The sequence below is a fragment of the Aptenodytes forsteri genome, unplaced genomic scaffold (genome assembly GCF_000699145.1).
Source record: "Aptenodytes forsteri isolate BGI_AS27 unplaced genomic scaffold, ASM69914v1 Scaffold358, whole genome shotgun sequence".
NCBI lineage: Eukaryota > Metazoa > Chordata > Aves > Sphenisciformes > Spheniscidae > Aptenodytes > Aptenodytes forsteri.
This window is the reverse complement of record NW_008795679.1, coordinates 208,543-220,806: the sequence shown is the minus strand read 5'-3', so window position 1 is coordinate 220,806 and position 12,264 is coordinate 208,543. Positions and strand designations below refer to the sequence as shown.

The window sequence follows — 12,264 nt, the reverse complement described above, 5'->3', positions numbered from 1 at the left end:
GTTAAATGAGACACAACAGTTGGACTTTCATTTTGGATGTAATTAAAACAGGTGACTGAGATTTTTTTATTAGAAAAATATGATTTTTTTTTAAGCTTAGCAATTTTGAAGAATGACCAGAATTGTTCCTTGTATAATTTCAAGTCAGTTAAAGGTGGGGCTTTACACTGCAATGTTACACAAGAATGTGTTCAGATAAATTATGTTCACATTTGCTGTATTAGATTGCCTAGTATAACAGCAGCAAAGTTTGGGGGATGTGTGTTTTGGAGTATGTGTTGTATTAAGAGAAAAAACAAGAACAAAACCACCCTTACAAGTATATCTTCAGTTAGAAGATTTTTGTACAAATTTCTGATTAGTATTCCAGTGGAAAAAAAGCTATTTGAAACTTTTAGTTGGAAATGTTTGAGTAGTTTGAAAGACAGCTTTACAAATACATTCTCGGTTGGTTTGTTTGTTTTTTAACGAATGGACTTATTTGCACTCCCATGGCTCCTGCAGGTAATTTTGTGAATAAAATTCAGTGACTGTGACAATATTTTAAATTCCCATTCGCATTGTTTTAATTCCCACTATTTTACAGAACTAACTGCTATTTCACTTGTAACTTGGAGGGGAAAAGCTTTCTGAATTCCAATTTAACTGTAAGAACTGACACTTTAGATTGCTTGACCCAATAGAGCTTTTATGATTAGACAAGAGATTAATTTGTCTAAAGAATTTAAAGTATGGGATACTATAAAATATGGATTTGCTGAATACAGCATTGACCATAACTTCAGGCAATATGTTCCAGTGAACTTTACATAACCCCTTGATACCAACAAAGGAATTAGTTGTAAAATTTCCCAATCGGTTTTGTACTTTCATGTCCAGCCAGCGATAACACCAACAAAAGTGAAGTAGTAAGATATTGTTTTTTAAAAATTAAACCCTGGGATCAGTCTGAGCACTCCTAGGGGAATGTGTTTCAATGCTGTAATGATTAATAGAGCCTCTTAAGTGACAGAATATTCACCAGGAAGTTTTCACTAAATGAAATATTGACTCAGCCCTTCACCAGGAGAAACCCAGCTGGAAAAACTAGTGTTGAGATCCCATAGCTCTAAGACACAATACTTCCAGCATCAATCAACTTTGATATGGCACTTTTTTGATGTATCACTATTCAACATCAGCTTTGGTAATTTCTCTGTATGTGTTCAGGGACTGTCTATCTAAATCCATCGTTTTATTCCAAATGTATTTCAGACAGTGTTATTCTTGCATTAATGGGCAGTAGAGAAGGAAAGTTTTATATTTGCAAAAAACTAATATTCTATTCTATTGAGCTACATTTTGGAATATTCTAACTCAGTCATAGAAACTTTCTCTGTTTTTAAAGTTAGTGTATATTGTCTGAGCGGAGTAATAGTCCTTTAACTTCACAGGGAATAATCAGGGAGTTCTAAAATTTTGAAAACAGTATTATATTTTTTAATAGTAAGGGGACTTACAGCCTACAATAAGTATTCTTTCAAGAGTTCTTAAGTGTTACTTAAAACTAACTTAATGAAAGTCTTGAATGTTGATGTATTGATTTAAATAATTTTGCAGTCTTGAAACTTTCAACAAATTTGGTCTGGTATAAGAAATATGTGAAACAAGGTTGCAGTACTAGATTATATTTCACAATAACCTAAAAGAGTGAGCACTGATGATACTGGTTTTTTAAATCAGTAGATAAGTTTCTCATACATATTTTTTCTTACATCAGTGGCCCAAACTGTCCTTTTCATAGCAAGGAAATGTCATCTCTACTGTCATCTCTTTCACTCACCCAAATTCAGTATTTCAAAAGTGGATTTTTTTCCTGTCAGTCATACTGAATATCGTATTGCTTTATGTGGTATATGTAAATGGTGAAGGGAGTAAGACTGACAAAGTTTAGTATTTTGCGCAGTTTTTAAATCTAAACTTTTCAATGTGTCACATCACTGTCACAAAATCAGTGCCATATCTTAATCCTATGACTTAGTTTGCTGTGTTGCCTACTAATCAAATGCATTACAGATGCCTATGCACAAGTGTGTCAAATTTTCCTGTTATTGTTTAAGTAGGTAAAATGCTAGCTCTAGTGAATTGAGAATGTTGCCATTGACCTCCCTGGGGTCAATATTTCAGCAGTGGTCTTTATAACAACAAAGTATTAAGAAATCTTGCTAAGTTCTGTGGTTTATTAAGAATAAAGTTTTAGTTAATATATTAACATATGAAGTAAGGACAAATATATACAAATACTTAGAGAACTATCATCATGTTCTGTCTTGTTATATGATGGTATCAATAAAACGGGAGTTTTAGCATCAAGAGTTTTTCATAAAACTAATTATGACTTTTTCTTTTCTCAGGCCTTCCTTGTGTAAGGTCCTTCCTAGTTTACAGTTTCTTGATGGTGAGATCTTAAACTATCATATTTTACCCACAACTGAAAGAATCAAAGGATCAGAATCAAGAACTTTTCTGGAACTTTGTCAAGTTCAAATTGAAGAAAATGCTCTGCTGAAAAAAAAGGCTGCTGAACTGGGGTATGTATTTATGTGAATATAAATTGTATTCAGAAATACGTTTTCATGTATTGTTAGTGTAGTTCTTGGTGTCTTGTGAATTTTACTTAGCCTTTTGCCTGGAAATGTGTTATATTAAGAAAGAGATTAGAATCATTGACTTCATTGCAAAGTGTATTTCAGACAGATATTAAAATATGTGGGCCTTGACTTTTCCTTGTATAAGTTTGAGAAGACAGGTGATTCAAAACCTTCAGTTAGTAGTAGTTGAATGAATTCATACACACAATATATTACAGTGGTATGCAGGAATAGTAGCTTAAATCCTGAAAGTGGTGTAATCATATTAACATGATTTCCAGCTTTAGCTTAATCAAACCTAGTTTGGCTAGTGGTGCAATATGCTCTATTTTTTTCCTGCATTTGTTTTCCATGTCTGTATTATTCACTTTCTAAATGATTGCAAAAGATTTGACCTCTTTTCTCTTAAAGTAGTGGATCAGATGGCTCTGTTTACAGGTCTTTGATTTTGTCATACTTACTACCTTTATGATTATTACCATGGTTAGTTGTCCAGTGACTTCAGCTTAGACACTGAAGGTCGTAATTTATCATTTATACCTGCTATCTTTTCATTGCTTTGCAATAGCTAAATAGCTCAAACTTCTCATGTTTTCACACTTGGTAATACTGCATGTTTTATTCTTTCTTAGTTCCTTTTCATTTCCTAGCAGGTTCACAATATCCTTGTAGTCCTTTTAATATCCACCTTGTCTGCTGATATTTGGAAAGATAGTTTCCTTGATCCTGCCAGGTACTGAACATTATCCCAGAGCGGGTGAAGCATGTGATGTTTGACAATGCTTTAGTCTGAACTTCTCCTTGTGTACTTTGTTGGTTCAGGAAAAGTACCCGCATTTTTTTCAGCATCTAGCTGTTTTGCATTTACATGTAAGCCTGTATATCTGGGTAGATAAGAAACTGAAGGTGAGCCAGCAGCGTGCCCTGGTAGCAAAGAAAGTTAAAAACATCCTGGGCTGTATCTACAGGAACATAGCCAGTAGGTTGAGAGAAGTTATTATTTCCTTCTCTTCAGCCCTTATTAGCTTGCATCTAGAATACTGTGCCCCGTATTTTGGGTCACCAATACATAAAAGACATAAACTGGAACAGGTTTGGTGCGTGGCCCCGAAGATGGTCAGGGGGTTCAAGCACATGCTCAAGAAGACAGAGCCAGGCTGTTTGCAGTGGTGCATGACAGGAGGATGAGCAACAAGGACCTAAGCTGAAACAAGAGAGGTTCAGACTGGTGTGGTAGGTTGATTCCAGCCAGTAACTAAGCACCCACCAGCTGCTTGCTCACTACTGTCCCCACCAGCAGTTTGGGAGGGAGAATCAGAAGAACCAGAAGCAAGAAAAACCCGTGGATCAAGATAAAGACAGTTTAATAAGTAAAGGAAAGAGGAGAAGGGAGTGGGGGGAAAAAAAAAAAAAGGCAACCGAGTACTGCAAAGCAATCACTCACCACCTCCCACCAGCAGACTGATGCCCAACCATTCTCTGAGCAATGGCTACCTTGGAAAGTCTCCCCCCCAGGTTTTATTGCTGAGCATGATGTTATATGGCACGGAATATGATTTTGGTCAGTTCAGGTCAGCTGTCTTGGATGTGTCCCTTCCCAGCCTCCTGCGCACTCCCAGCCTACTTGCTGAGTGGGACAGAGAAGGCCTTGACTCTGTCCAAGCACTGTTCAGCAAAACATTAGTGTTTTATCAAAACAGTTTCAGTCACAAATCTAAAACACAGCACCACACAGGCAGCTATAATGAGAATTAACTCCATCCCAGCCAGACCCAGTACAACTGGAAATAAGGAAAAACCTTTTCACTGTTAGGACAGTAGTAAATTGCAACAGGTTGCCCAGAGAGGTTGTGCAGTCTCCGTTCTTGGAGGTTTTCAAGACCTGACTGGATAAAGCTGTGAGCAACCTGATCTGATCTCAGAGCTAACCCAGCTTTGAAGCAGGAGGTTGCACTAGAGACCTCCTGAGGTTCCTTCAATTGAGAATTTTTCTATGATTCTGTGTAAGTTTTGTTTGAAAGAGCTTGCAGATGTTTGAGAAGAACATAGTGGGAAGAAGAAATTATGTAAACATCTCTTCTTTCCTGAATGTATGGTTTGGGCGAGGGGAGGTGGAGAGGGAGCGTTGTGGGTTCTTTAAGATTTTGAGAATTCATTCACAATCTTTTAGATTGGTAATTTTGACGTGGTTGAAGCATCTTGCATCAAATTTAGTCTTAAAATTAATTTCTTGTGTGTTAAAGCCCTCTATGTTTTATTTTGACTAAAATACAATTTATGGATGATTTGAAAACCGTCTTGAAAACTGCAATTCATAAAAGGAACTCTAAACAACTTGTTTGTATGTAAGCCTTAACAGCATAGCTATTATATGTACATACTGCAATACTTTGACTGAATTAATGTGACGTTGCTAAAGAACAGGCCAACAATAGAGCAAACTTCTGTCTGTTTCACATCTTGCTAAGTTATGAGCCCCTGTAGGTGCGACCTCAAGCATGTAAGCTGCCAAAAGTAATCACTGCTTGCTTCCCTAATCCGTGTTTCATTCACCACTGCTGCCCAATTAAATTGTCTGTGCTGTTTCTGCCTGAAACATCACTGTTCTTGCCATGCTTAAGAATGAAACATTTTAAAATTAAATTTCTCTATTCTAATAAATGCTTTCTGTCACATAATCTGTAGATGTCTTGTAGTGAGTAATCATATAAAAAATAAAACGACACCTTGGCTGCAGTAATTTGCTTTCAGTCATCAGATATGCAGATGTCTGGGTAGTGGAACTTGAACTTTATAAATACTGTATGTATAATACAGTGAAAGTGACAGGAATTTCATAAATGGTATTGCAGGAGAGAATATGTAAACAGTGACCTCTTTCATGTGTTTGTAAGGGACTTTTGTAACCTGCAGTTGAACATCAGTAATGATGCTTATAGAAGTTTCCCCAAAGACAAATTAGATTTTACCACACTATTACAAACAAAAGCTCAGTTAAAATTGGAGTGTACTATTTGAATATTCCATGTATCAGAATTATGAAAATCACAGTAGAGTCACAAAGGGAAAAACATGACATTAAGCAAAATTTTAACTAGCACACAAACTAGCACACAAAGGGGTGGAATATTATTTATGATTTAGCTGCAATGGCCAGGAGAAAACTGCCATTGCTGATTAGAACAGGCTTGTTTGTCCACTGTCCCTTCTGCCTCTGAAAGGTTTGTTCTGCTGACTTTTCCATATAATTTTTACTGTCTCATTCTGACAAAATGATGCTTTTTGAATAACCTGGCAGTCATTGCAGATGCAATTGCAGTAGGAAATTCTGTACAAAATGTGTCAGTTCTGTAAGCAAGTTTCCACTGCCACCTTAAACTTTCTAAGTGGCAACATTTTGGCTGATTTAAACTTCTGAAAGGAGTTTAAGGATGAATAACTTTGTTTTTTCCATATCTGTTAAGTCAGCCTGTGCATGGGTCCTTACACTTCCTAGGTGGTGTCAGTGGGGGTTTGCTCCTCCCCACCTCTACTCTTCCCTCCCCAAACACTGCATGTGAAACTGAGCAGGGTTTGGTCTAAATTTACCGAGAAGACAGTGATGGATACTCTTGGTGGATTGATGTTAGGACTGAGGTTGTAGCAGTCATTAATAAATGCCTGACTTGAATTTCCAAATAGATTAAAATCTGATTCTAATGCTTTTATCTTTCCTTAAAATCCCTGGAAAATCCTAGCACAAGTTGGGAGGTATCTTTTTGGTAAGAAAGCTACGGGTAGGTTTCTGCTCTTAGCATTTGTTTGTGAAAGTAGTATCTTGGTCTTTAGGTACTATCAGGGCTGCTATTCTAGCACATTTGTACATTGCTATGAAAGACCCATCCCTTCCTCTTTTGGCTTATTATCCCTTTCTCCCACTGCAAAAGCAGTGCATCCTTTGTGGCTATGCTAAAATTTACATATGGCATAAATTACTTTCACTTGTTAAGATCAAAACAAAGCTATGGGTAGCCATTGAACATGAGGGAATGTGCTGGTCAAAGCTGGAAGCCATAAAAATTTTACTGTAGCAAGACTGCCATATTCATCTCCATTTCATTACATACTAAGCAGCCAGGCAGTATGGATACTGGTGCTTCCATCAGAATAATCCCATTTCTTGTTCTGTCTAGATGCCAATTTATGCTTAAAACCTTGGTTGTGTCTTAACCAAGAAGCAATTCCAGAAGAGTTCGTGTGACCAGACCTCCTGACCTATAATGCCAAAAAAGGTCTGAAAGGCAAACAACCAATTTACATTAACTGAAAAGGAAATATTGTGGTATCAAAATCTTAATACTGTCATATTTCATACTTTGTCTTCTCTCTTTCCTCGTATGTGGTTTTTTCCATTAAAGAAGTAAATCAGTCCTGCATATTTTCCATCATAGCAGCTTCCTTTCTGTGGTTTGAATAAGTGGTCTTCAGGAGCACGTCTCTGGTATCAAGAATGCAGTCCTTTTGAGACACTGAGAAAACTGCAGTGCATTGATAGGATAGCTCTATCCCAAGCCTATTGAATAGTTCTTTTTCTTTCTCCAGAGCTGCCTAAAATCCCTGTTCACCTAAGGGAACCACCAGGCTGACTGCCACCTAGCACTCAGACCCCATCTTAATATTTGTCGTCTGTGCTTTGGAGCGTCACCTTTGCAGGAGAACCCCAAATACAGTTACCAAGCCACTTCATTGCTCATAATTCTCTGAGATGTCACTACAGCTTCCTTTGTAGTTGCTTGAAACTTAGGCTGATCTGACTGCCTAAAAGGAAAGCCACTGATACACAGAGGGCAGCCTAAAAATCCTACAAAATCAGAGTATAGTTGTGGATTGCCAAGGAATGTGTCAGCTGGGAGATAGGGTGCATGCTCACAGTGACAAGACTGTATTTAGCAACCACTGTTTGGAAAAGCTGCCCAAAAGCAGCTTCTGTGAAAAAAGTAACACGTGATCCCTGGTGACCACACAGTTACTCCCTGCCTGGATTTTCAATTGCCTTCAACCTCCCCTCCCATTTCTGCTTGCCCCGTTCATAGCCACTGGAAGGGTGAAACAGCTGCTCAAGATGCCCCTGCACCTGTGAAAGGAGAGGATGCACAAGTATCCTACTCTGTTCATTGTTATGGTGTTTTGTTTTTCTTTGTTTCTGTTTTTTGAGAATGAACAAGTATACTCAGGATATACTTTTCATACAGAAGTTTATTTTGCCCAGTATATAAAACATTCTGGGTGTTTCCGCAATATTTTAATACTCAAATAAACAAACAAAACTAAAACAAACCAAAGAAAAATGGGAATTAATTTTGGTTTTTTTTTCTTTTTTTTGTCTTCTCACCATAGTATGTTTTGTAGAACTTTGGTAATGATCTTGTACCAAATTTATCTTCTTAAATACTTTAACTAATTTGAAGTATTTAACTAAAGTATTTAACTAATGCTTTAAGTATTTCATGTTGAAGAAATTACTATTCTTACTGTGTCGTAGGAGACAGCTAGAATTTGTTATATTCGTAAGCAAATATATGCATTGGTTTAAATATTTTTAGGAATTGTCATATTTGTGGAATTAACAGGAGTAGGAGTAATGTTGTGTAATGGGTAATCAAATGTACAGCTAATGCACAGTGAGTTGTGTAATTAGGTTGCGTGGATTTGGCTTCCAATTTAGCCATTCATATTTTGTCCAATAGCACTGAAGTTGCACTAGCAGAGGAAGAGTTTGAATTTTTTTTACTCTTGTAAGATCTGATTCTGTGTGTTCTTAAAAATCTAAAAAGTTCTTAGTTGAACTTCACTAGAGGAAATAGTTATATAGGTAAAGAGTCTTTTCACAATAAAACCTTATAAAAGCTTCACCTTTCAAGAATGAGGAACAGGAAGGAAAATTCTGTTATTCAAACTATAATCTTAGGACCTGTTTTTTCCAGATTCCCAAGAGAATTGATCTTATTTCTACTTTTTCTCTTGGATTTCTGACCTAGGATTGACTTTGTGCTCCTCTGAAAATAGCGCCAGATTACAGATCTCTGCATCTATCTATGCTATCAAAGGAAAATGTTTTCATGATTCCAAAAGTACCTGCTACCTAATACAATGGACAAACACCGTCCAAATACAGACAGCCTTCTGAATCTGTAACAACTAGTTTATATTTGCTCTTACTCATCCTCGTCATTTAGATGGTGTAACACAAAGAACTAATGAGAGCCAGACTTCGTAGATTACTGTTGCTTCAGTCTAGCACCTTCCCTTATATTGATAAAAATATCTATACTTAAAAGTTTCTGTTTTCCTAAATTCTCTCTAGGCATTGTGGTTTGTTGGTTTGAATCTAAGTTTGGGTTTTGTTGCTGTATTTCTAATCTAAATTTTAAAATTACTGTTATTTTTATATTAGCTTTCATAGTTTCCAGATCAAATTGGATTATTAAGGCTACTACAGGATTTATAAAAAAATTGCCTCAAATCCTCTAGAATTTTCGGCTTCATATGCCTCTAACCACACAGAAAATTAATAGTGAAATGCATGCCCTAGTGCCTATTTCAAACAGACTGAAACCTTTAAAAAAAAAAATCAGAGTAAAATAAGCAATCTAATATATATGAGTATATTTTAAATACTGCCAAAAAAGAAAAATGCAATTAAGATTTATAAATACTGAACCTGGTTTTCAGTCAGAGTAATTACTATTCACTGTAAGAATATGGAAACATGTAAGGATACTTGAAAATACAAGGTAGTTTAGAAAATAATAGAGGGAATATGTTTTTTAAAAAGCATTCTTACAGTCTGAAACACATGTAAAAACATTTTTGTCTTTTTTCAGAATTGCCTCTTCTGTTGATTCTGCACAGGGACAATGCTGGTATTTTAATCAGTTGATGAAACTTAGTATTAAACATCGATATGCACATGAGTACGGTGAACTAAACATTACTGACAGAGATGGACCAGAAGCACTGCAAAATCATTTAAAGCAAACATCCACTGGCTGCCTACAGGAAAATAACCTCTTTATCATGGGTGCGACAGAAAATAAACAGGTCTTGTTGGATCCTTCCGAAAGATGGATTACTACTGGCCATATTCAGGCCACATTCATTAACTCCTCCATACCTGTGCACCAAAAGGAAAATAAAGAAGATCAGAGAGTGAAGCAGAAAAGCACTGAATCTTGTATTAATTACAGTGGGGAGAGCAAAGGCAAGAATAACACGTCAGCCCAATTCACGTTGCAACAGTCAGTGATAGTAGCAAATAGTATGGGAAAAGATCGTCAGCATTTTGAGAATGATACAGAAAGGTAAGACAGATGTCAGATTGCTTTCAAGTAGATTATATGGATAGGCAATAGGAATGAGGATTTCTTGTTTAAAACAGAGGCACAGAACTTGTAGTAAGAAAACAATATTTTTAAGCTTATTAGACAGTAAAGAGTTATTTTAAGGTGATGCACGCTAGACTTCCATATTAACAACAATCCTTTGTGGTATCCTGTCAGTTGATATATTAGAATATAGATACGTATGTACTTAAAATAATTTAAAAATACTGTATAGTAAGAGAATTTGAAAACTTTCTCTTGGTCTCCTACCTTTTCCTTCTTTTTTTGCAATAAATTTATGACACCGATTCAATGACACATACAATGTTAGGGATGAAAATGCTGGATGGTTTGCAGGAATTTTGGGGCAGTTTAAACTACAAACTAGTGTAAGGCTTTTTTGCTATACTATTCATTAGACATTCAAGATTCATCTCTGTAGAGTTTACAGTCAGTATCATTTAGAAGGCAAGAGGGAAAAGTTGCTTAAATCTACCATCCTACTCCCTTGACCTTAGGCCAGTCTCCCGCTGTTGTGATGACTGAAGAGCTAACAGCCTGCCCTGCCCTTGGTACTCCTCCAACATGCCTCAACCTGCTTCTTAAAAGTAGAGGCAGGGGTGAGGGGCCAGTTCAACTTGTTCTGTGCCCCCAAATATTCTCCCGCATGAAACAGACTGGTTTATTACCTCTTTGGAATGCATTTGCTGCAGGTTTGTATGGTTCTGGATGTACAGTCAGGGAAAACAGAAGCTGAAATTTTTGCCCTAAAGGTACAAAAATTCAGTTACAGTTTCATAAGAATTCAGTTTCAGAAATAGATGTCTTGAGAACACTATGAAGAACAAGCATGGAAGGTGTGCTTCTTCATGCTGTTTAGACCTATGGTAAATGGCAGTAGTGCTTAGTAGGTACTTAACACACTAATAATTTGTCATAAAATTTATTATTCAGGAAGACCATAGAATTCATCATTGCCTCTCAGGAAGTTGAAAGTAAGAGTACAGTAGTCTATTATGGAAGATGAATGCTTCAGAAAAATCTTTTTGAAACAGTTCATTTGGAGTTTTTAGTTAATGTTTTAAATGCATTCTGTAAGTGTGTTGTTGGACAGTTCTCTTCAATGCAGAATACAAACCATTAGAGGGGTGTTTCTTGTTTGTTTTTTAACTCAGCTACTGCTTTTTATAAAGCAACGCTTATAATAAAGCTTATAAATAAACCATGTTTTGGGGTTGGTAAACTTAATAAACACATTTTAGGAAAAAAAAAAATTCTGGCTTAACCTCTGAAGTGTGCTTTTTTGCTGAAAAGTACTCCTCTATTTAAATAGATGCACTGCACAAGGAAAGAAAATATGTAAAGACTGGGGGAAATGTAGATGTCTTTTCTTAAACCCACTCTCCAATTGAAATGAGAATTTTGTGGAGAAAAGGATTCCAAGATAGTAAAGTCATAATGCAGAGCTGCCATTAAACTTTTTCTCCATCAGTATCAATTAATTGAACATATATTTAGAAAGCTCAATCACTGAAGAAATCTAAATAGTCTGTAGTCAGTGCTTGTTAAACAATGAGGAAATTAGAAAATGTACCCATATAACCACTGGTCAGTAGTGTTAAATTGAAGAGTAGAAGTAGGTAAAAGATTAAATTGCACTTTCTCAGTTTTTCCTGTCTGCTCCATTGGAGATATTTGTCTCATGCAGTTTTCAGCATTTAGCTCTCTTTAGTGGGTTGTTTTTTTTTTTTTTATATGGACAGTGGAGATAATTGGAGCCCTCCAATAGTTTATTCAGTCACTGTTAAACCACTTCTGCTCCTAATCCTTCCTTTGAGGAGACTCTTCCTCTCCAGTGAATATACAGGGAACAGAGCCCAGCAGAGATTAGTCCTCTTAGATAATTGGATTTCCAAAGTTATATGATGTGAATATCCTCTAGTGTTTCTGAACATATATGTCACATCTGGATTGTAATTTCTTTACAGTTTAATGGCAGAGCCTTCCGTTTCTCTCAATGCATAGTGCTATGTTTTATGGTTATAGTCTAACAGCTATGATAATCCAGTTGCACTGGTGAGGCTGTCATTCATAAAGGTATTTATTTCTCTACGAGGCTACATATGGCAGCATCAGTGATCCAGTCCCTTTGGCGGCAGTACCATGCCAGGAGGAAAACTGACTGCACCAAAACAGAGAATCATCAGTTTATAGAAGCTTTGAGACAGAAGCATGAAGCTGCCACGCTAATCCAGGTTGGTTTATGGTATTCT

General features: G+C 36.4%; 1 protein-coding gene across 1 annotated transcript in view; it reads left to right on the top strand.

The window, feature by feature from the left end:
• The window catches only part of LRRIQ1 (leucine rich repeats and IQ motif containing 1), a 115,870-nt gene that overhangs the window by 28,069 nt on the left and 75,537 nt on the right, over positions 1-12,264 (top strand). The window contains exons 15-17 of the mRNA XM_019472969.1: positions 2,394-2,570; positions 9,494-9,970; positions 12,108-12,246. Of these exons, the coding sequence (XP_019328514.1) occupies positions 2,394-2,570; positions 9,494-9,970; positions 12,108-12,246 (793 nt within the window). The remainder of the gene's footprint in view (positions 1-2,393; positions 2,571-9,493; positions 9,971-12,107; positions 12,247-12,264) is intronic.